This window comes from Lepeophtheirus salmonis, chromosome 2 (genome assembly GCF_016086655.4).
Source record: "Lepeophtheirus salmonis chromosome 2, UVic_Lsal_1.4, whole genome shotgun sequence".
Taxonomy (NCBI): domain Eukaryota; kingdom Metazoa; phylum Arthropoda; class Copepoda; order Siphonostomatoida; family Caligidae; genus Lepeophtheirus; species Lepeophtheirus salmonis.
Genome location: NC_052132.2, coordinates 6,497,495 through 6,523,967, shown reverse-complemented (window position 1 = coordinate 6,523,967; position 26,473 = coordinate 6,497,495). Strand labels below are relative to the sequence as shown.

The following is a 26,473-nucleotide window of genomic DNA, read 5'->3' as shown; positions in this document are numbered from 1 at the left end:
TAATCTCATTTAAATTATCATCCATTCAATTCAACTTCGATCTTTCATCATTACGAGCATTTAATTTTATATTACTTTCATTACTTGCAAGGAAGAACATGAGGTTACATGAGGAACATGAGGTAAGAGGGAACAAATTGACGGAATACAATTTAAATAATTCAGGTGTGAATTAATTTATAGTTGCTCAAATAATATGTAGAATCAAAAATGTATCTCCCCTAGAGGCTCTATGAAGGCGGAAGTGTATAACAATTATAAATACCATTGAAAATGAAGAATATAATTTTTTAAGAAATTCTTTAGTTAAACAATTGAACAATAAATTAAAACCAAAACAGAGAAGATACTCTATCCAGTTTTTAGTTAAGTGGTTGCTTTGAAAAAACTAGTACTTATTTAAATTGAAGAATTGTACATGATAGTTGTTTTTTATGCCAAGCATTTCATTCTGGATTTTTAAATTTGAAATCATGGATATCCTCTCCTAAAAGTGCATATCTCAATTCCTGGTTAGAGTTGCTTCCTTGGAGCATTATTCACTATTGAATATTCGTGACGCATCAGTATCAATAATTATTACATAGCAAAAAGTAAATATTACAAAACTGAGTAGACATCCACGACCCTCGTGAATAAAAAGGTGCAACAAGGGTCACTTTTTATCAAACAAACTTTCATCAATTGTCTTTGTTGCACCACTTTCTTATAATGCTTTAGGTAGCCATATAAAAAATTTACTAGATCGGAATATCACAAAATATTAACTACTTATATACTCTGTATATATACAGAAATAATTGATTGGCTTAGATTAGAAGTAAAACGCTTATACAATGCCGTTTTGTTCAATAAGAAGCAAGAAACGAACTGATTTACGGAGTATGAAAAATAAATTGGTAGGTTCTGGAATTGAAATTGTATTCCACGCATAGAAATGTCGGCTTTGTTAAAAAATATTTCCAAAAAACATAGGAAGTAAATATTGCGAAATTTGTAATCTAAAAATATATTTTACTTAGAAATCACCCTTCATATTTGTTTTACGAGGGAGTACTCATGATTTGAACCTCAAATTACTTATATTTAAGGTACGGTATTGCGTAGCCAAACAGGCTCGACAAAGGGTAGTCTGTAACAGCCAGTCTTGTTTTTTTACTAGCCAAGGACTAGTTTGTCTATCCAGCCCTGCTTACCTCGGATAAAAACTGCGACACTAAATTATCAAACAAGTAATTTAAAAAAATAGTTATAGAATTAATTCATACCTTTCATATCAATGATTATGTATATGCAAGTTATGAATGAAAAGTCAGAAGAAGAAAGATTAGAGAATGTTCCTTGAAGTAAGAGAAATAAATAACAAAACCCTCATTTTTTTTACTCATAATTTTTGTATTACATAATTTACTGCAAGAAAACTATTCATATATAATAATACTCATTTTCATGGTTATATATAAGGATTAAGTTCATAATTTGGAGAACAAAAATGTGAATTATTAAAAAATATAATATTTCTATAGGTGTAGCGATACTATTAATATATATAAATATATACATATGGATGTATATAAATTTAACTGTGAGAGATTTAGTTAAAAGTTTAAAATAACTGGATGAATCCTTCTTTCTTACATTAATGGGGTAATGAATGGTTCAAAAATTATGGGTATAATAATCATAATAATTTACATAATAACATGAAGAGAAAATAAAATAAAATATTGTCATAAAAAGATCAATTAAAACCTAATACATAAAAAACTAAAGTAATAATATAAGGGTGAGAAAATATTCACTGTAATACATATCGGTCAATTTTAAGACAAAAGAAACACGGCGTTTCCTTCAATACAAAACTTGGATTTTCAAAGCTTTTTGTAGTAGACCTCAACCGGTGGTAAAAATGGACCTGGAAAGGGAGGAATTTTAGTTTCATCGTTAAAGAGATTGAATGGACACACTCATACCATAGCGTTCATTAAAGTCTTTGAGCTTTCGTTTGCGATTTTTTCGACTATGTTTTCGTGAGGAATGCACTCGAGAATGCTGTTGGTGTTCAGAGCCTCTTCCTTTTTGCCCTGAGGATTCTCTGAGTACTTGTAGCTCTTTGTGCATATGATTTATTTCTAAATCATTGAGCGTTTGGTATATATTCCGTAACTGGTAGGGATCTACGTTCAGATCGTAGTATGTAATGATTCCAGATACAAATTCGCAGTATAGGTAGTTGTGAGTCTCGTTGACTGTACGAAGGCACCAATAAGTATTTGTGTTACTGTTTGTGCAAGCACAAAAGTAACCGTCTGAAAAAATAATAAGGTCACGATAAATATCAGTCTTGAAAGTAGTACATATATAGTCATTTATACTTAAATAAACATATTTGGACCGAAAACCACAAATCAAGATAGATTAATAGTTCTCAAAATTGAATATGGATTACATTTGTACTTTTCTACGAATTATCGTCAATTTCTTATCAGAAAAAAAAGAAAAACCTAGGCCTTCCAGGCCATAGCCATTTTTCTAAAAATGGATTTTTTGAACAACAACTACTTCTAATTAAAAAAAAAGTAAGGAACGTAAAATCCTAAAAAATATTATCGCTGCACTTTGATATATATCTTTGCCCACTTTTTTTAAAGAAGCTTATAATTTTTAGAGAAGAGAGAGAATAAGACAAATAATTTTTGACCATAATATGACAGTTGAGGGAACGACAGGTCAACGGTAGACGCTTGTATATTTTTTCCTTTTTCAACTTTATAATATCCATTAAAAAAAGTGTGCTAAGATATACATGCCAACATATATGCAGGGAGAATAATTCTTAAAAATTTTCTGTCTTTTCTTTTTGTTTTTAATATAAAGTAGAAAAGTTCAGAATTAATTTCTAATTTCTTAATGTCGCGTGCAAAACTACTCTAATAATAATGAAAAAAAAACAAAAAAACTATGTGGGGCTGGGGACTGCTGACCGTTTAAGAAGTTTCATTTTCGAATAGTTTATTATTTTAACTGCAGGGAGAGAGTTTAAGGTAAAAAACAAGGCACGCATCACAGCCTACCCCCCCCCTTGAATATTCATAATTCCTCCCTTGTTGGAACCTCTGACCTAGACAGAATCATTGATAATCCGTGAGTCATTCGACATACATTTGCATTAAAATAATTTAATTAGTGGTTTAACGTTAGTTTACCCCTAAACCTACAAAATTAGCAGTAGCAGAACGGCCAAGAAAATTAGCAGATTGGCAGACTAACAAAAAATGATCGAGTGCCCGCCTCAATAAATCACAAGCCCACCTTACTTCGTACAAGAATTTAACATAATAAGACTCACCAGTCCATAATGGAGCTGTTTTCCAATGATCATTATCATGGGAGAAACAATTTACATTTTGATCATTATTTGCATTGCAACTTTGAAGTTTCTTCTTACGCTTCTCTTTTCGAACTTTTCTTTCTTTACGTCTATGACGCAATTCCTTTTTACGTAGTCGGCGTCTTAGTCGGGCTCTTTTAATTTTTTCTCTTCGTAGTCTTCGATTTTCCATAACTTTAAGTCTTCTTAATTCTCTGAGAGCCCTAAAATAAGGAGAGTAGGAAAATATAACTAATTGTGTACTATGAAAACAAGGTAAATTTTAATATATTATGAAAGTAGAGAGACATCCTTCCAAATATTATCCAATAAGAACGGAGCATAAATCTTTCCAAAATTTAATTTTAGAATTTATGGAAAAATAAATAAATAAGGTGGTTTTTTTTATAAACTTTTTTTTATACATTTAAATCCATGTTCAAATTTCCTTATTTAATGCAGACATTGAGTCTCATTCCTAATCTTCAAAGGCCTGCTGAAATGCACTGCCAGATATTTCAATGGAAATACCGGAATATCCAGGGATGGTATTTTTGAGATGTTAAAAAAGAAACATCTAAATCAAAATAGTAACCCAGACAATTTGAATAATCTTTCTGAGGAGAGCAGCTAGCTTAGATGTCATGACGTTTCATTATATCAGCTGTGACGAGGAGGGAGGGGGAGAAAGAGATAGACAAGGACATATGCAAGAATTACTCCGACGTCAATACTTAATTTTACTCTGTGTCCAAAAAGGACAAACAATCATAACACTGTAACAAATCATGGTCTTTTATGAGCTCATGCAAATGCTCCATCCGGTTTCGAACATATTCCTTATATAATTATGTATATTGTAGAAACAGAAGTTTCCTCCTAAAGAATGAAATAATAATGACAAAAGCTTCGGAAAATAAAAATTAATCTTCATTCAGCCAACTCCAAAAAAAAAAATGGGCGACCTAAAAAATCCACCATATTATCATCACTAGGAATAACCCTTCATATTGAGTGTTTTAAATACAAATCATATAAACTGAGCTGCTATAATTGGAATATCATAGATTAATTTATGAATCAAATTGGTTGGTTGAATTTGTAATTGGTCATCCTTCCCAAATTACACGTAGCTCGGATTATATAAATGTGAATATGTGAGAGTATATACGTGGTGCGTCAACATAAAAACACTTTTCAAGAAAAATAAAGAAAATCGCAATATTATAACTTTACTTTGAATCTACGTACCGTCCAATATTTTATAGACATATTTGAGTCCATTATATATTTATATTCATATTTTTGGGATGAGTGTAGATACTCAAGAAGGTTAGCTATCGTTTAAATATTTTATTTTATTTAAGAGACTTATATTGGTCCCGATAGGGCCTCTCAAGTAAAATCCGTCAATTTCTTCTTATTTTATTGTGACGATCAATTTTAGCTACTTTTAGTGCAATTTGTGGTGTCTCCAATAGGGTTATCTGATTTTTTTGAAGATAGAAATTGACGATAATTCGTCGAAGAATACAAATTTAATCCACATTCAATTTTGAGAAAAATATTTCTTGCTTGTTTTTGGATTGACGGGTCACATACACATGAGTTGCATTTTTAAATCTTTCGTGAAAAAAGAAAGCAAAGTTTTTGTATGTTTAATTGCGAATATCTTTGAGATGCGTGGGAACTTTAAGTTAAATTTGGACCTAGACATCTGTAAGATGTATCCTTTGATTAAAAATTTAAGTTAAACATAAACGTTTTTTTGGCACGTACAAAAATGTGGGAGATTAATTTATACAAGTAGGATATTAAAAAAAAATCATATCAAGCTGAGATTTTTAAAGCTGTGGAAAATCGCAAAACATTTGTAGACCCTGATATACATATCTAATCTCTCACAAGTTATTACAGTATAGATTAAAATAACTCATGAAGTTCTAAATTGATGTAACCTTTTATGAATTAATGATTAACACAGGTATACATTTATATTTAAATATTACTTCGCATTGCATCTACAAGGTGCATCCTTTTTTCCGTCTGAGACGAGGTCTAATATATCGTCAACTTGTACAACTGTATCTAATCCTTTCATAAGTTCCTCGTCTACTTCACTAGGGTTGACTTTCGAAGAGCGACTAGACGCCATTTTACTTTTCAAATGCTTTCGTATTTCCTTAATGAGGTCAAGTAAAGAATTCATGATTATACAGAATTATAAAACTAAATGGTTTTTTTTTAAACAACTCACTTTTAATTCAAACAACTGTGCCCTATATCTCTTAATCTGCTCATTAATGTATGATCTGGAATTCCTCAAGGAATGCTTATCCTTATAGACGTGAACGCTACAATCCACCTTTTTGTTCTTGTTTAGTCGACAATCAAATGGCGGCGGCGGAGGGGGAGTCGTAGAAAATGTATCGACTCCGCCTATGGTTCTTTCGTGGTGCGTCGCATTCATTTGTTGCTGTAAGTAAGTTTATAATGGCATTTTAATCACAATAGTAGTGTTGTGTACGTCTTTATTTATTTGGTCTAGTCCAGTCCAGTCTTAGAACAGGTTCTCAAAACTTTCTGTCCTTCCGACTTCCAGTACTAAAAGTAATTAAAACAAGAAGATATAAAGGGGAGTGGCGTCATCAAGGACCCAACTTAATAAGTTTTAGGACTGATTTGCAGGATTAAACTGGACTGGACCGAGACTGAACTGGACGGAACTGCAGTCTTCCGTCTTAAATAAGGACTGACACAACACCACATTATAGGTATGTGTGTGTTACAAACCTTCAATAAATTATCCAAATCATCCGATATATCTTCAATAATAAAGTCAACTTCATCGATTTCCTCTTCAGCAATTTCCTCCAGAATATCTTCTTCATGCCTCAATACCTCAGAACTGCTTCGTCTATATCTAAAACGACGGCGATTACGAAGTCGATTCCTAAAATGAACACATTTGACTTTAATTTTAGGAAAATGTATAAAATAAGTATTATGACATACCTCGAAAATCTAGACAAATCAGAGCCTGAAAAGAAAACACTCCCATCAATCTTGTGTCTATTTTTCCCTGCACATTCACATTGACTCTCTAATTTCTGTAAAGCAGAATTGATCAATCGATCCGAAAATGAATCCTTTTTCCCACTCATTCGCCCTAAAGAATGATGGCATCTCTGCATCTTCCAATCTCCATTTTTCTTACGAACGCATTTTCTTTCTTGATACAAACGACAAGGGCTCTGATAACGTGGTTTCTGACATTCGGCCTGTAGCCTTTCTCTTTTTGTAACTTTGGAGTTTTCCAATAATAATGGAGTACGAGAATTGGGAAGAGGGATTTCGTTACGGTCAGAAAATTCCTTGATCACATTATACCGTGCATGTGTCATTTTACCTCTCTCAACTAAAAATGAATTTCGTGTTGGCTCCTTTCTAGATCTAAGGAATAATATTTTAAACAATAAAAGGTCCAAAAAAATATAGAGAAAACATGTGTAACCGCTCATTTGAGCGAGGTTATTTTAAACGAGTGTTCTCTTAGCTAGAATTTATTTGGGGGTTCTTCTTTTCAGCGACATTTTTATAAATAAGCATTACATGATAAATGACGTCATTACCCACCAAAGTGGTGTTTAAAATCAAATGGGAGAAGTCTAGTAAGAACAACTAAGGTTCTGGTCAGATTTCTTATCTACTCTGTAAGGTTCTGTGAAGTAAAGAATTGAAACACTTAGATCAATTGGTCTCCGTGGAGTAAGATCTTAAAAAAGGATGTACACTCTCAGATTATTCTGGTTGTGAATATTATGAGCGCAAACCCTTAATTCTATATAGTTTTGTTCTCTTTTTTTTTTTTTTTTTTTTTTTTTGGTCAAACAATATTGTCATTTCTGTTGTCAGGTATATTACCATGAAAATGTCCCTGAAATTGATATCGCTGAAAAGAAGCTCCCCAAATGAATGTAGCAAAGATGATACTTGCTGAAAATAACATAGCTCAAATGAAAGCAAGTCAAAAACACGAAAACATACTTTTCAAAATCAATAGCTTCACCATCCATATGTGATGGTGTGTTGACTCCTGCAAGTTTTAAAAACGTAGGAGCCAAATCAATATTGACAACAATGTCTTTTCGTACAGAGCCTTTTTCTATTCCAGGACCACGTACAAAAAAAGGAACTTTAATGTCTACATCAAATGGAAAGGCTTTGCCTTTCACCAAACCAAATTGTCCAAGATGATAACCGTGATCTGAGGTGTAAAAAATATAAGTATTATCCAATTCTCCGGCGCTTTCTAATTCTTTAACCAACTAAAAATAGAAAAAATCAAAGGATTAAAGACAATTAATACTTAATTAATTAATTCATTGTATTAAACTTACTTTTTCAATAGCTTCGTCGATAGATTGTAGAGTTTGGAGTCGTTTAGTCATCAAAAAGTCAGTGAATTTCTTTTGTACAGGTTCCATTCTTTCAGTAACCTGAAGGATCCATTGTTTGTCAGGATTAGGAGCATAGTCATATGCAGGAGTGCTATCAAAAAATTAAATGATGTATATTGAGAGTACAAATGAATGGATATGTAGGGTGTACATAAGTTCTAAAGAGATCTGCATAAGAATAAGATACATTCACTCCTTACAAAAAATATTATGATCTTGAAATATATAGGTATTTTTGTTCATACATGTAGAATCAAAATTTGTTCTAGATAACAATGATATTTCTTCCTGATTTATATTCTTAAAAGAAATGATATACATGGATAAATATGCTTGTAAAAACCACATTATTGACCTATTTTATCCAAATTAAGTTGATAATATGTAAGAATATCTACTACATTATTGCTACAGGCATGCACAACAAACAAACAATGGGGCATGATCGTTGTTTACTTATATTATTTTGTAGACAAATCCACAGGGAGTGGCACCTCCCTCAAAACAGTACAACTCAATAAATGATAATATTACTTAATTACTGGTAGTACCCAACAATGCTCGGAATTATTTGATATCGTCGAACCTACAAATTTCCCTAAAAAATAATGAAAACAACTACCATAGAAATCCTCAGTGTACCTTAACGTTTTTCATGAGTAAACTCAGACGTAGTTACTCAATAGATAGATGTTATATCCTCAAGAATGGATGAATAATAATAACAACAGATTGAAAAAAAATAATTGATTTGATGAACAAGAGTACTTTAGTCTCTAGAGCACTACTTGATGAGTAGTAATGCAAATTATGTGTATAATGGTCATGTTAAAAAGAAAAGAAACCTAAAATCAACATGGTAACCTTGCCAATTAGAAGAATGTTTGGGAGGAATTCAGTGACAATCAGTCAAGGGAGGAAGGAAATAAACAAGAACATTGGCATGAATTACTCCAATGTAGATCTCCAATTCTACTTTGAGTCCAACAAGGACTTACTATTATAACTTCACAACAAATCCTCAAGGTAACTCTCCCAGTTTTTTTATGAGTACACTCATATGTTTAATCAGGGTTTGAATATAATTTAATCTATTTGGGAAAGGAAGTCCACTACTCAGGAATTAAATAATAATGACAACTGCTAAGGAAAAGAAAATTCATTCTTCAGATTACTAATTCTAAAAAAAAAAGATGCAGCTAAAAAATTCAAACGATTAACATCAATATTGTCTACTCTATTCATAACGGCTGCGAAATTTCATTAATATGACTAAATTGTTATTTTTATATCAAAATGATGAATATGATATACATCAGGGAGCACTAAATGTTACATACCAAACCCTGCGAGATTTATTAATATGACTACGTTATTAATTCTTAGATAAAAAATAATGACTGTTTGTGATTCATAATAATGTTAAATAATTAAGTCAATTTCAGCGAACTGTAATACAAGTTCTTTAATAGGTTGCAGAGAGAATTGCGTTAAAAAAACTACTTTTATTGACCCCGTATGGTCTTACAAATATATAAAATCCATCAATTTATCATTACTTTATTACCATGATCAATTTTGACTCATTTAATTGTAATTTGCAACAGAGCCAAAGGGTTAATAAGAATATTTGTTCTATTACTGACAGTCCGAACGACCAAAAGTCTTAAGGAACAGTTCTAAGACTGAACTAGACTGGACCAAATAAATAAATATAATACAATATTAATGTGATTTCTCAACTCCTCTCCGAGTTCTCTCTTGAAGAAAAAAATAAGCATTGAAAAAATAAGAAAAAACTTTTCAGCTTGCAACTACGATAAGTATTATCATCTACAGGGTGTGCAAGCTATCTATACTGCCACTTTGACACACTCTCTTAGGTAAACTCGGGCACATAAGCAACTGATTTTTTGTTTGTTAGATAGCTTGTTCAAATCTGTGACAGTTGGAAAAAATGGAATTAATTGACGAATTCATTTCTTAAATATTTGAAAAAGGCACAGAGGCCTACTTGGAATCTGCACTGTGAGCGACAACATAACAATTGATCGAGCTCTAGGACGCAGATATACATTTGTTCGCAAAGTTAGGAGGGACTTTAAGGCCTCTAAAGGTGTTTTTAGATCCCAGCTCGTGTCATGATCTTTGAGGTGTTTAGCTCAGAAGGACATGCCTCCTCATGTCTTCCCTCAAGATCAACACTGATGTCTACTTACAGACCAAGGTGAAGCCCTGGATCGACTTGGTTCCCAATGGGAGGCCTCACATAAGGTAACATTACTCGGTTCCCTCCCACACCCCGAAAAAAGACAATTTTGACGACTTAATCTCTCCGACCTTTAGGCCTCTAAAAACGCCGGATCTGAATCTTATGGATTTTTGTGTGTGGGGCACGGTAGAAGGACAACCCAACCGAATCCATGTAACACCAAAGAAGGAATTCCTGGATTTGCCAAGGGGCTTAGTGGCAAAGGCCTGCTCGCACTTTCGGGCTAGTATAAAGATTGTAATTCAGTCTGAAGAGAATTTTATTTAATAAAATGTTACAATCAAGATTTCAGAATATGTCGTATTTTTTAAAAATCTGTTAAATGGTTGGAGAGAAAACTGTATTTGAAAAAAAAAAAAAATCTTTTTCGCGGCACAGAATGCTCACTCACCCTGTATAACTAAATGTCCATCAAAATAGTTTATATATAAATGTTAATGTATTCCAATAAAATATTCTCATTTTTCCAAATTCAAAATCAAAGAAAGAGGACATTACTAGAGAATGAGTGTGAACTATTTTCTACCAACAAGCAGCCTAAGCTTCGTATATAAAGCTCTCTTTAATAAGAGGGGAGGGTGATTCAATGACATTAGAGATAATGTAAAAAAGAAATGGGGGGGAGGAAGGCTAATCCAGCACTTTTATCTAATATAAGATCTTCATATCTATTATATTTAACAGATATAATAATGTCTCGCCAATGGGAGAGAAGCCCCAATATAATGCATACTAAGCCTCCTATCCCCTCTCTCTTTCTTTAAAGCAACAGTAATCCTTGAGAGCATTATTTCATAATCTATAGGCTTTAAATAGCACATTTATACATACATTTCAAAATTTACAAATGAGACATCATACACAAATGTGGCCCATCAACACAAAAGTAAGCTTTGGTTGTGTCGCAAATGTATGTAACCAAAAATTAACGTGGTAATCCTGAGAATTTTGTTGATTTTTAATTGGACATATTAAGTATAAGTAATGATGGGATTAATGTAAAGAAAATACTAAGTATTGCAATAAAAAAAGGTTGATTCCCGTGTTCTTTCTTCATATTTATTCATTATTTATTCATTATTTATTAAGATGTGTGTGTGTTAACATCTCCCTCTATCAGAATAATTATCGCCTATTTTGGTTCAAATTGATTTAAAAATGCATAATAAAAAATTGAAAAAAAGAAGTATATTTCCTTCTCGAAGAACAACCGAGACGCAAACCTACGCAGATTAAGCTCAAGAGAATAATTTCTCCGGAGCATCCATTGAGCTACGTCATTCCACGAAATTTGAAGAATGTTTTGGTGGAGAAGCAGCTAAGCTGTTATGAGGATTTATTGTATAAGCTGCAATCAGCTGTGGGATGAAGGAAATAAGCATATGTCCCACTACGTATCTAGCAATGATATAGGCAAGAATCACTACGTTGTCGATCATCAATTCTATTCAGAGTCCAACAGGGACGTATATGTTATCTCCACAAGGAATAAATAACAATGATAACAGCTTGAAAAAACTTGCTTTTACAATAAGTATTGCACGCTTTTAAGGTCATATTTTATACAATTCTAATTATATATGCTTCCAAAGTTGACCGTTAAATAACTTCTGGAACCAAAAGTTCATATAATTCCTTTGGACATTGGGTTAGGATTTTAATTCTTTTAGATCTGAGGTCTTGAAACTATGTGCATTACTAACAAATACTAAAATATTTCATGAATGTTTTTTTTATTGCCCATTTCTGCTTAAAAAAACCAAATTGTATAATCATAAAAGAACTCTGACTACGGACCATTCATTGATGTTTATACTTCTACATAATGGGTCTTTTTAATGGGTTTAATTTTCGGAGCAAGACATCATTTATATACAAAATTCGTACTTTGTGTTTATTTTTGTACATAAAAAGAAGGTAGCCACAGGAAATGATGAGGAAATATTTGAAAAGTTGAGGCTATAAAGCCACCAGTAGAAGCAGATTATATACTTCTCTCATTTATGTAGGGATATAAAAAATAATACACAACTAATTATTTATAAAACTATTTAATTTATGCTACGTCATAAAATAAATCATAGAGGGATGCATTAAATATGACCTTCCTGTATGTTTAAAACTAACAAAAACTAACGTGGTTACCTTGACAATTTGAAATATGTTTTGAAAGTGATAATATTTAACATCATTAACATCATGAAAAGTCAGATATTTTATTCATCAAAAAATATTATTTAGCTTAATTCTTAACTAAAATTCAATATTTGTAGTGCTTCAAAAAAGAAACAATCTTGAACAAAATTAAAGAAAATAAGAGAAAATCCCAACTTTTGTTTTACTTAATACTTATATCGAGGGTGTTCTGAAAAGTTTCCCACCTTTCAAAGATACAAGACCTTTTTTTTCTGATTTTCTAAAACATAGTCTCCTTGTAACTTAACAAACTTCTTCCATCTCTGCAATCTGTCTAAAGAATTCTCAGCATTTTTCTCTGCAATACAATTGTTCACGAAGCACTTTTTTTTTTTTTGGCTCAATTACTCAGAGTAGGATTGACTTAGACACGTCAAATTTTAACACGGCAAGCCTTTATATGGCATGTCTGCTATCGTTTGAATCTATTTAAAAGTTGTTACACTTTTATACTCAAATAATTAGGATGAGAGTATAAATTGCACATTCTGTAGTGAGAAAATAGAAACGTCAGTACACATTCTCAAAGAGTGTGATAAAATAAGTCCTTGAGTACGAAGGCGTGATCGATCAAAAAATGACAATATATAAGTCACGACCTCAAAAACTGATTTGGTATTGCCAACAGATCCAAATCTTCCTATGGCTTTTTAGGTTAAGGCCATCATCAGCAAAGTGCAGGTGATAATTTATTATTGCAATGAAACATGAAACCCATTCCAACAAATCTGGAAGGTGGAGTCTATAAAGAACTCGACGTTATGGCGACATTTCTCCTCCAATGTTCGTTAATTCGGAGTTTTAAATATATAATAATAATTATATATTAAAAAAGTTATCATTTTTAGTGTCTTTTTTCCTACACTTATCAGATAAATATAGGGATTGTATATTATTAAGTTAGTTAGTTTTTTGTCATAATTATAAATAAAGGTATGCCTATTGGGGTTTATAAAAAAAAAGAAACTACACTTTCATAAAAAATATATTTAATGACAGCTCGATACTCAATCTTTTTCATTTTCAATCAACACTCACATCAACTCACTCAAACGACTGTTACATAACAACTGTGCCTCCAAAACGGCTGAAACTTTGGTGAGTAACTGTCAACATATGCCAGATAAATCTGAATAACTTTTATTTACGAGTGCTGTCATCTTCACGTTGAGGTAGGAAAGTTTTCATACCACCCACGTATAAACATATAAACCAATATTTCTTAAGACATATTTGAGTTTCATATGAAACAGTTATAAGGTATTCAGCCAAAAACCAAAAGTAATGCAACTTACCCCCTCACTCGTCTTCTCCTCGTAAAAAAAACATCATTATTCATGATTGAATAACTCCTACATAATTAAATTTGTCGTTTAGTCAATCTGCAAAGCTTGAGAATATAAAATTATAGTCAATTCATTAGCACAGTACTCATAACGTTGTTTAAAGTGATATAATGAGACTTAAATGACCAATGAAAGTGTTCTCCTTGCCAAAAATTGATGAATTGAGAAAATAATAATATATGAAATATTTGCTCAAATTTGCTTTTGCATATTGACGATGGGATGCGGAAGTCCTTAATGAGTTTAAAAGAACTTTCTTGCACATAATATTATATTATAATCCCGGATAGCTGTTTTAATCTACTTTCATGATGTGAAAGGCTCTAATCGACTGCAATAATTACTATAGTTGTAAATTTTAAGTTGATTTGATTGAGATAATATGCAAGAGGATCTGCCACATGCATGTTATTCACAATAAATAATTAATTTACAAAAAATAATGTTAAGTTATTTAGTTCATTTCAGCGAACTACAGGATGGCTAGAAAAAAATATCAGGTAAAGTAATTACTTTTTTACGCCTAAAGTAGTTGATACTCTCCAATCCAATGACTTTATTGAAATCCTTTGATTTCAAGTTTTTAAAAGAGGCAGTTGATCTAAGATGTTGAAGCAACACAACTAAGGCAACTAACTGTTTATTGTCTCTACGTCGATGTGGGTTTATCCTACAGTAAAATAGCGGAAATCGTCGGAGTGACCAAAACGACTGTTTGGGATGTTAAGTACCAGATAGACCCATGGATTTAGACAATAACTGGACTTACAATGCATTTAATTTATATAATAATATATTATAGATCAAAGATCAGCATAATATATCATCGATGTTCACTCAAACAATCGACTGTAGAACCTTGCCCTGACTTGTTTATGACGGTCTAGGCGATTTATATGAATTTATCGTCGAATGTGTGGATTTTGATATCAATCTGAGCTACGTTTGCATCACCCACCAGACCATTTAAAGAGGCTGGGCCTCTAACACTATGTCCGTCTTCCCATCCCATTTTGAAGCTGCTATCAATCATAAGAGGATTGAGAGGTCCCAACAGCTGATCAACATTCTAAAGCATTTTCCTCCGTAAAAACAGTAAAAAAAAAATTCTCCAATAAGAAACTTTTTTATCGTGGATCCGACTTAAAACAAGTGGATTGCTGGGTCAATTGAGGAAGTGGAAGGAGTCACCCAAGTCAACTTTTCAGCCTCAGTTATGGTGTTTGGTTGTCATCTCATCAGATGGTACTGTCAATGGACCAATAATTTACTCCAATGGCTACATCCAGGTGTTCCAGGAGGTTGCCAATCCCTGGAATGATATTAATTATCCAAATGAAGCATATGGTTGGCAAAATGATGGTGCTCCTCGTCATACGTACAAAAAATCTCATAAGTTCTGCACTGAAACAAATGAAAAATGTTAAGGCAAAGAAGATGTGGCCCTTCTCATCTCTAGATCTAAATCCTTTAGAGTTATATTTGTGGGACCTCCTGGAGAGGAAGGCTTGCCACGTCTGTCATTCAAGTGACTCAAGGACTCCATAATCTGGGAATGGGCCAAATTGGATCTGGAAGAATTGAGCCAGGCGCGTACGAGTTTTTGCCCTCGTGGCAGCTGATGCCTCAAATTATGAGTTTTAAAGCAAAGGTATACATATATGCTCCAAACTTTATTATTCATTTTTATAAATATTTTTATTTATTAATTAGTAACATACGGACTTATTTTTTAAAATTTTAAAAGCCGGATTTTTTTCCCAACAATGATGTATCAGAAAACAGCAATAACCTCCCTGTTTTGTGATTATTTAAGTGAATAGTACACAAATATGACCTACCCCTATGTTAAAAAAGAAACAAAATATGAATGTGGTGACCCTGACGATTTGAAAATGTTTGAGAGGAGAGTAGCTTAACTGTCATGACGTTTGCATTTTCGCCAATCAGTTGCTCGATACGAGGCATAAAGAATTTTCTAGCCTTTACTACGGGGGAGACTTAGTTCCAGCACTTGATGATGGATGCCTTCAAAGAATTGACGTCGTTGAGTGAATTGGCAAATACCTTCTCTCTAATTCCCTTAAAAGAAGTAATCCATTGGGATTCATACTGGGGGGGGTTAGAGGGCAGGTCTGGGGGTCCCAAAATGGCACCTTTTCTTCTTTCAACAAGTTTTAGGTCTTGTGGGACTTGTTGATACATGAACTCAACTTTATTGGAGTCAGCTTTAATCCACTTGGTCAAACAGGAGTTTACAGTACCTGTCGGCACCCACCCTCTCTTTAAGCTCTAAGAAGATGAGTGGCATCACACTGCTGTCGCTCCCAATAACCCTAATTCGATGATGGTGTTCCTCAATGTCTCCTCCAACCTAAATACTTGCTTTAAATTAAAAGCTACGCAACTAACTTAAAGCTAACGCCCAACCTCTCATTTTAAAAATTGATGTAGATCCTCAATTCCACTCAGAGCTCAATAAGAACTCAGAACACAATTATTGATATTTTTTTTCATAATAATCTGCATTATATCATATGATTAATCCTAATATAAATTTTATAGCCGCAGCTTTATTATGTTCGAGCTATAAAAAGGACCAGTTGCAACTACTGTTGCAAATCTACACTTACGGGTCATTTTTCTTGATTTTTTTTTTGCAATATGGAGCATCTGTATTAAACCTACAAAAGGACATCAATTTGAGCTCTGTACTTCAACATGTTCCACAGTTATATTCATTTATATATTTTTAAAGTTTTGTACTACCTTAAATCTCTCAAAATTTAATGGCCTCTTAAGGCGGGTTACCATATACTCTTATATATATATCTATTAATATAATATATAATATCGGAAGAAGAAGTAATTTCTTATTCTTCGCCTTATTTCAATGATTTAAAAGAAGTATTAAAATCATCCGATTTAAGCCAAGTATGCCCCTTCTAGTTCGATAACTTGTTGCCAGGGAGAAAACAACTTCAAAACACCCTTCTCGTAGATGTCCTCGTCTTTATTTATAAAACACAATGACAACCAATTTTTACGGTCCTATATTTAGGCCAAATTTTTACTCCCAAGCTCGTTGGGCATAGATAAGAACAGAAACCAGGTCCGAACTGTAGGGCACATGCATAAGAACTTCCCATCCGAGCTCCGAGAGCTTCTGGCAAGTCATCAAAGATGTGTTCAGCCTGGAGCTGTATTAATGATGTCTTGTTGTCTCCTATTTACCAATGCTGGCGTCTTCTATTCAATCACCAGCTTCAAACTGTCCAGTTGTTCACAGTATATGACAGAATTGAGCAAAAAAAAAAAAAAAAAAAAAAACTCAAACCACTCTTGTACAATGAGAACCGAAATAGTATTGGCCCCGTTTACATACCAACTTTTCTTGGTTGCTTTCGATGCGTTTTTCTAATAAAAAATTTAAACTCATTTCTGTAAAAATAGTCATATTTTCAGCATCATTTATATATATGTAAATGTATAGAAGTGTACACGCACGATAGATTTTGTTATCCGCCTTCACTTTTGCCATAATCCTGGTGACCAACTGACAAATAGTAATGAACAATCCCTTATTTTCATTCAATAATGTAATAGGTCCCTACAACAGATTTAATTCCTCGTCACCCCCTAAAATAATTTCATGAATTGAAATTTTTCTTTGTGGATATTTAATGATTAGGATATGAAATAATAATCATTTAATAATGAGTCTATTGACTAAAATAATTATGTACATTATATTTAATGAATAGAATTCGTGTATGTGTGTTGTACTAGCTTTAAATACTGGCTTTCTATTTTTCTAAAGCATTATCCCTAATTTTTCTCCCCTCTCAATTAAGGTTTATGATGTCATAATAAGAAATGCAACCAATATGTGCACTTATTCATTATCTCAGCTTTTACCAATAACATACCCAATATATTTTCTTAAGAAATAAATTGCATAGAGTGGACCGAAAATAACACTTCTTCCTCCACTTGAGAAAAATAATGCATTTTTCATTTAAACATTAGGATTTTTCAACAGAATCTTATCAAAATTGGACGACATTAGCATTACATTAGGTGTAGTAAAAAAAATCATTATTTCTTATTTTTTACAATAGATGTTGATCTTCTTGTCAATCAAAATGAAGGTCGGACACGACGATTTCAACAAATTATACAAATTACTAAAGCTATTAGAGAAATACTTGATTTCATGTTACTATACCTATTAATTGGAGCCGTCTAAGTTGTCGAAATCCTACTGTACATAAATTTTAAAAAAATAAGAATATATTGATAACTTGCTCCTTTTAATGACCTAAGACATCTTCTACCACAAGATATGAAAGAAAAATTGTAGTGAGAGCATTAATTGAGTAAACGGCACGTCGTGAGTGATTTCTGTGTACAAGTTATGTACTACAATTAATATATATACACCAAATAATTTTTTTTTGAACTGAAATAAAAAGTTCAGTAAAAAAAAAAACTTGCGTAGTTTTTTAACCTGGGAGTGCTGCATATATTACCTTGAATACTTTTTTTAAAATGAATTAGAAAAAAAAAATAACAAAAATGAAGTCAAGATCCAACATTTTATACGTTATATTAAGGAGTCATGTATTTGGTAATGGATTTACAATACGCAACACGTAAATTTTTTAATACAAAATTAAGAAGGAGAAGGTCAATCGAAGGAATGAATTATGATTAAAAATAATAATATTATAGTAGACAACATTGTGTCCGTGCCATTTTTATTTTCTTTGTTGGACCGAATTAGTTCGGTCCAACAAAAAGCTCAGTATGGACCGTTGTCATATAAAAATTCCGTCTAGATCGGTCCAAAAGAAAAAATCGGTCTAGTTCACTCCCCAAAAACCCCGGTCTAGACCGATTTTACAGATAAATTGCTTATATCATGACATCATATGTTTTTTCAAGTACAATGACGTTATAAGAAGTTTAAACAGATATAACTCTGCTTAACTTTGATTCCGCCGTCTCTTATACAGTTGATCTTGAAAAAAATGGTGTCTCATAATATACGAGACCGAAAAAAATCGGTTCATCAATTGAGACCGAAAAAAAAAAACGGTCCATCGAGTGAGACCGAATCAAAATCGGTCTACATAGTAAGACCAAAAAAAAAATTGGTCCACGGTCCGAGACCGAAATCGGTCAAAATCGGTCTAGAAAAAATTGGTTTATACCGAACCGAAAAAAAAAAAAAAATCGGTGCTGGACCGAGTTTCCACACTAGTAACTACGTCATTCAAGCTTTTACTCATAAAATTAATAAAGATCGTTGAATTGCTTATGAGCAAAGTCAGATGTAGTTACTCAATGCATTGATGATAGATATTTTCCCCTCAAGCATGAAAGAAAAATAACAATAGGTTGAGAAAAAATAATATGAATGATGAGCCAGGGAGTAATCTTTATAACACTACCTTAGCTACACACCCTAGATACTATATGAAAAAAGCACGTGAGATTTCATATTACATATATTTCTATAACATTATTCTTCGATCAAAAATATGTATACGAATTTGATATATTTTCAAACTTTAAAAATACATACATTATTATCCTATCATCAGCTAGATAAGTTACTTTTTACTACAATTAGTAAGATTTTTGAAAAAGAACAGATTTCAATTCAGTGAAACTATATCAACTCACTGAATACTCAAATTGTATATCATGGTCACATAATGGAACATCCTTTACACTCAAGGAAGAAAGAGTTGATTTATTATAAATTCCAAGGAGTTTAATTTTAATTTATTAATTATAATATTTGACTACTGTCATGGAACCAAAATAAATTGTATTCCTGTCCTTTAGGAATCAAAGTATAGTATTGCTTATTCTTCGATTATTTATCAAAAAAAGAATAATAATTGTGAAATAACCAAAGGTGAGGATCAAGTGTGTAATGGGGCTGTTAAAAAAAAAGAAACAGAAAATCAACATGCTAAGCTGAACTATTTGAAGAATGTTATGGAAGAGAGAAAGAGTAATACTCATGACGTTTCATTAGATCAGCTACAATCACCTGTGACAAGGGAGAAGGAGACAAAGATATAAACAAGGACATTTCTTGGGCTTAAAGCCAAAATGTAACAAGCCATTTTTTTTCAAAAAACTGTATTATGTCATAATCGCTTATCATTGAAGTCATCCAATATAATTTTGAATATGTTGTCTGTTTCTGAAAACATCTCTTTGGTGAAACTGAATTACAAAATCACTCTCATATGGAGTGTGATTCAATGCATAGTGCAATAGAAGGATCCTTTAAAAACAAAGAAGTTGATCTTCAGCACATGATTTCAGCTCGCTCGAATAACTAATACATAGGAGCGGAGATAACTCACAAGGATATTCTTTACTTTAAAATGTTGAACGATCGTTCTATGAAATCTGATGCGTTCAGCGGCATTATTAACACACACTACATAAACTAAAAAAATGTATCTGAAACATGCCGTGATCCAGCATTGGGGATGAGTAATGAAATAAGAGGAGAATTGAGACAAATTTCTAAGAGAAAAAGAGGAGGGAAACATCCTCTGAATGTGTATTAGAAAGCATAATCAGAATCCATTCCGCTGAACAAGGAAAAAAAAGCCTGCCATCCTTGTGGTATTACCCTTCTGCACTTTCACTTTTTGTGCTGTTTATGGAGCTAACACAGTATCGAATGCAACAGGAAAGGAGTGGTTCCAACGATTTTGTTCACGTAATATGAACGTCAAAAACGGGGAACTCTCTGGTAGGCCAATCATCGAAAATGTCCATAATATAATGGAAATTGTCGAGTTAGACCGACATGTTCATTTTTTGTTTTTTTAAATTTTAATTTAGTTATCAAAATAAAGCGAGAAACGCTCAGAACTTTATTCTTAAACCTTTTATATAAACAGTGATGAAGATACGCTTATATTAACTAAAATTAGTTAATTTAAACTATAATTTTAAATTAAAAAAACTCCATACCACTCTCCAAGAAAACTAATTGGACTTTTATAAGGATCGATACAACAAAAAGACTTAACTAAACAAACACAATATGTACATTAACTTAATGAAAAATAAAACCATAAGGAGGCTTCAAAATATAAGATAACTCCTATTTTAATCAAAAAATATTGTTTGAAATAGTCACGCAAAATTATCATCAGTATGAGCAAACTTTTATAATGAAATTAAACTTATGTAAACGGAGTTACGATGTAACAAGAACTAGACCCATAAAAATTATATGTGTCATAATGACAGATTAAAATAATTCTAGTGAAGACAAAGGGATTATGTCTATAAAATTGGGATTTCTCTCTAAAATTGATTTATTGAAAAACTTTATCATTTCATTAGTAATCAAATTTTATAATAATAAAAAATAGTATGACGAAACTAACAAAAGGTCTAACAAATATCTACGGACAAAGTTTGACATCATTAATATAAATAACGAGGGATCTGAAGTTGAGTTCGGTTTGTCCATTGTTTGAACAACAATGCAAGACGCACCCATCTTTCGAAACTATGCATAACAAAAATTGAAAATGTGCACTATCCTTATGATACAAAATTAAAACATTTTTATTTTAAACAAACTTGTTTCATTGCCTTTTGGAAAAAGGAAGTTATGTTACTGCACTCTGTATAACTTTGTCTGGGAGTTGCTTGATTTGGAAGTAGACATTTTTTTTGTTTTACAGGGCTTCTTGTGGGATCTTTACATAATTATACATATTAGATTGTTAGTAAGTAAATTGATTATTAAATCAATGGTGATTAATATATAATTATAAATCTTACACCATGAAATCATTTTGAAATATTTTCGTTGTTCAAGAGTGTCGTTATGTCATGTGTAAGTTGTAGTTTTGTATAAATTGCAGGGGGGCGTTCCTCAGGATAATATTTTTTTGCAAAAAAAATCAAAATCCACGGCTGTTCAAAAAACTATAGCTATTCTGAAAAAGTTAAATTAAATTTTAAATATTCAATTTTTTATTATATAGCAAATAATGTTCCTTAATTAACGGGTGGGACTTCAGCCCTTCCAGCCTATCACCGGCGGACGGCCTTGAATTGTAACTTGTATAAGCTAACAATACAAGTTACAACCAAAATAAATTGAATTAAATGAAGTAATTAGTGTACTTGTGGTAGGACAATGTAATAATTGAATATTCATAACAAATTAATAATGTTATTTGTGACTATTTTGATGAAAATTAATAATTAATAAGTATTATGCCGCACACAATTGTATAGTTCAAATTTTACTAGTAAACACATAAATGTGTAATTTTAATAGATCAAATGGAAATGACCGATGACGTAATTAACAAAGAGTAATGAAACGTAGAAATTGTCACTTGCACAATCTGTTGGTACTAGTTACAACTTGTCCCCACAACATATATAGAGTGGAGAAAATAAGTATTTGATACTTTTTAGATTTTCTAAGTCTGCACACTGACTGTGAAAAGAATGGACTATAATTTTAATACTATGTTTATTTTCACTATGAGATACATTTTATGAGCAAAAAAAAAGTGTTTGGAGGAAGGAAAAGGCTGGGTATATTCCCGAGATCCCTATTGATGAAAATTGTTTATATTTTGGGAGATTTTTATTTCATGGTAACCCTGACAATTAAAGGAATGTTTTGGAGCAGAGAAACTTAATTATCCTGACGATTCATTAGATCCACTGCAATCAACTATGATAAGGGAGTAGGGAATAAACAATGATCTTGCCAAGAATTATTCCGATGTCGATCCTTAATTTTACTCTGAGTCCAACAAGGACTTCAGGGTTACCAGATCTATCGTCGTGCGTCTATACATATACGAATATATATATAGATATAAATGATATCAGGAGAAGAGTTGCTCTCACAAAAATATCCTTAGTATATAAATACTTGGAAGTGTACAGACACGATGAATGTAGTAACCAGCCTTCAATATTATAGCTCCACAGCAAATCCTCAAGGGCACTCTCCGTCTTTTATGAGCACACACAAATGATTTACACAACAGTATTTGAATGTATTTGTAGTAGAAGAATAAGAAGTTTCAGTACTCAAGGATTAAATAATAATGACAACAGCTAAAAAGGATGGCCCAACCACCGGGATATCTTGGAGGACAACCTCCATCAATTAGGACAAGGCACTGAAAATGGGTCGAGTAAAAGAACTGCCAGTAAGACAATCATTTAAAAAATACTGCCGTGGAAACAAAGAATTGCATCAAGAAGGCGCACAAAAGGTTATGGAGTGGCCTAGCCAGTCTCCAGACCTCAATCTAATATATATATATTTTAAATATGCAGTAATGCCAATCAGTAGCATTTCAGGAATGTTAAAAAAAATCAACATGGCATCCCTGAAAACTTGGAGAATGTTTTTGGGGAAGAGCAGCTTAGTTGTCATTACGTTTCATTAGATCAGCTACAAGTAGCGGTGACGACGGGTTTGATTACTACGACGTTCATCTCAATTCTACTGTGAGTGAAAGAATTATATAACTCCACGAGTAAATCCCCAGGGTTACTCTTGGTCTTTTATAAGCTCACACATATGTTCCATCCGGTTTCATACATATCAATGATATGTTATTCCGTATGTTGTAGAAAAGGACGTTCAATCCTCAGAATTTAAACAATAATTATAGCAGATTGTGAATAGAAAATTGACGTATCATACGACAGCTCTAAAAAATCCGACTGAGCTAGAAAATTCAACCAAATAGCATCAGTATTTCTCTGTGGGCAAACTTACAACAACGGCAAGGGATCAAATACTTAATGCATCTTCTATATATTATGTAATCTTATAAAATAATAACTTACTGATGAGTAGTAACATTGAAGAAGAGATCTTTATATTGAGGAGCAGAATCTTCCGGTCCATGAGGACCTGGATAACTAAGAACCATCATAATCGGTTTGTTAGACTTTTGTCTTTTAGATTTTTTGAAAAATGACAAAGACTGGTTAGTTATTAAATCAGGGAAGTAATCTTTGGAATAGTCCATACCATGGCGTATCTAAAAGACAATAATAAAAAAAATAAAAATAAAAAGGTTTACTCTAAATGATTGGTGTCTTATTACTTTTTCACCATTAAAATTAATTGTATAGTTGTAAAATCGAGAATTCCTCACTAGGGCCATCCAATGCTTCCAACCAAGAGGTATTCTTTCTCCATCATATTTGTTCAAATATTTTCCGAAATACCCTGTAAATTACATACATTATTACCCCAGTCTAAAATATGTTCAAAGACAATAAATAAATACTATTTATAAATATAGTAATATAATAAAAATACGCTGATAGTCAACATTCTCTCGGATACCAATTTTGTATTACATAAAATACTTCGCAAAGAAGAAACACGAAATAAAAATCCGCATATAGTTAACTTTTTCTTCCCTTTTTTGGTATTAACACCATAGGAAAACATAAGATTGAAGAATTCCAATGAGGATTTTTCTTTTTTATATGTACAAATCGTAAGTTAGCGCCAACTTTTTTTGTTCTGAATGTATTTCCTTTTATAATTAATTTCACATTGCCCTTCAATCAATATATCTTACATGATTGCATCGAAAAACACTTTTGCTAAAAATAAACAAAAAATTTACGATGATTTGTCAAAAACAGAGGATCTCATCTAACACTTATTGGCTCGATATTTGGAATTTTCAAAATTTCTCATTAACATATGTATCCAAAAATTGTGGTTTGTTTAAATATACTTTGGATATAAGAAAAATCCGGATACAGTCAACTTATCATTTGACAAATTGTAGTTTCCTTTATTCGGATTTGACGGTTGATTGAAAATAAGACAGAGAATTGATACGACAACAAATTTTTCAGAATTTCGTTCTGAAGCTAATATTTTGGTCTAGACTGCGGATCAAAATTTCACATAACAAAATTCAATTTAAAAAAAAAAAAAAAAAAAAGGTTGCCTTTATTTTCTCGTTTCTAAAAAAAATTAGTGACGTACTCGAATGAGTTATTATGAAGGCTTTACAGAGTGGGGCCGTAAAAATGAGCAATCAGAGAAATGTGGAATTAAATTCTAACTTTATTTTTTTTAGGATTTTGTAATAAACTTCTTTGGATACTCAAAGATATGGTACAAAAGCTATTCGATATGACATCCACTATCCTCAATGACGGGCTCGATTCTGGCCTTAAAGTTGGCAAACTCCTTGATATTCTGTTCAGGATAGTCTGTCCACTCCTTGTCGATGGAAGCTTAGAGGGAGTCAATATTGGGGTGAGGGGTCACATTGGTCTTCCTCTTGATGGCGCCCCATCAGAAACAGTCGATAAGGTTGAGGTTTGGGGAACTGGGTGGATTTTCTTACACCTCTCGAGCCTCTTCTCCTTTAAATTTTTGCTAAGGATGTGCCATGGTTTTCGGACATAAGAATTTAGGCTCAAATCTTAATAGATAGCCACCATGATGGTCTTGGGATCAAAGCTGAGGTCTTTGACTAGCTTCCTCATGCTGGTCCTAGGGTTGACATCTACCTTGGCCTCTAGGATGTTAATGAAGGCCTTATCTCTCTTCTTGTTTTAGCCACTACATCCTGGAGAAGCGGCGTTTGTAGCATTTTGGATACGGGGGATCGTGTTGTTTTTGACGCCGACAATCTTAGTGATGTCCTATTGGCTTGCTTGGGCATTAAGGAGATCGTGTACTCTTTTGCGTTTGGTCTGTTGCTCGTTCATTTTTTGTCGTAGTGAGATACAATACACAAAATAAAAGCTCTTTGAACGGAAATCAACATTTGCAAAACAAATTTCTTAGCCATATGAGTCGTTTGCACACACTATGTTTAAAAAAAAACAACACAAAAAACACACACTCATTTTATACTCCTCACTCTGTAGACCGCTCTAAAATTTCTGACCGAAATCCAACACTAATTAAAATACCAAATCAGTCAAAAAATTATTCCTGAATACGGTTAAAAATTATTATTCGTCCCTGAAAGTTATATGGAGACCAGTCTTAAAAATCAGTGATTAACTTGGAAAATAACAATTTTATAATATATATATATAAAGTGTTTTCGCTTAAGTCATAAATTACATAATAATCTAAGGAGATGCATCTTGAGGAATACTCAATCGTTGTGAGCAACGATTTTCAATTCTCACTGAAAATTTACTAGCACCATGTATGACGTCACTGTGATCCCAAATACAGGAATATAACGCTAGATAACAATTGAAACCCCTAAATATAGCCTTACTGAATAAGGAATGAATGAAAAAACAAATTTAAAGGACTACATTTTTTAACTTTTTATGTATTATATTTACCCGTACAAATGCACCCTATGACGTCACTATAAACAAAAAAGTTACTTAATGTGTTACTGCTGTGTTTCTCTATGATTTTTTCGTGTTGCCCAATCTTGTTCTAATAACATTGATCTTGAGGACTCAAAGTTGATATTTTTACTTATAAAATTGACAAATTTTTATCTAAAACTTGATGGAAAATCCCTAGAAATGGTTAAATTTAAACAAAAAAAAAAAAAAATTGAAGGTTCGATTAAGAACAAGGAAAAGAAGGATAATTAGAGACAATTATCTTATTCTTTCCATTGCAATAGTTAATCTTAATCTAAGCATTGCAATTAAGATTTAACTACGAGGTAATATCAAGTTTTTAATACATTTTGGGGTCAGATATATAATGAAATTAGGGAATAGAGGGATTGATTTTTGATACACTGTAAGGTTTTAATTTTTTGGCCCCATT

At 32.3% G+C, this 26,473-nt stretch overlaps 1 protein-coding gene across 1 annotated transcript in view; it reads right to left on the bottom strand.

The window, feature by feature from the left end:
• Window positions 1-1,643: 1,643 nt before the first annotated feature.
• Window positions 1,644-26,473, bottom strand: part of Sulf1 (Extracellular sulfatase Sulf1) — a 46,194-nt gene continuing 21,364 nt past the window's right edge. The window contains exons 4-14 of the mRNA XM_040727963.2: window positions 23,793-23,917; window positions 23,530-23,726; window positions 7,771-7,921; window positions 7,418-7,698; window positions 6,386-6,823; window positions 6,164-6,323; window positions 5,628-5,846; window positions 5,380-5,552; window positions 3,350-3,594; window positions 1,974-2,309; window positions 1,644-1,915 (exon numbers count right to left, since the gene is read on the bottom strand). Of these exons, the coding sequence (XP_040583897.1) occupies window positions 1,872-1,915; window positions 1,974-2,309; window positions 3,350-3,594; window positions 5,380-5,552; window positions 5,628-5,846; window positions 6,164-6,323; window positions 6,386-6,823; window positions 7,418-7,698; window positions 7,771-7,921; window positions 23,530-23,726; window positions 23,793-23,917 (2,369 nt within the window). The 3' untranslated portion in view covers window positions 1,644-1,871. The remainder of the gene's footprint in view (window positions 1,916-1,973; window positions 2,310-3,349; window positions 3,595-5,379; window positions 5,553-5,627; window positions 5,847-6,163; window positions 6,324-6,385; window positions 6,824-7,417; window positions 7,699-7,770; window positions 7,922-23,529; window positions 23,727-23,792; window positions 23,918-26,473) is intronic.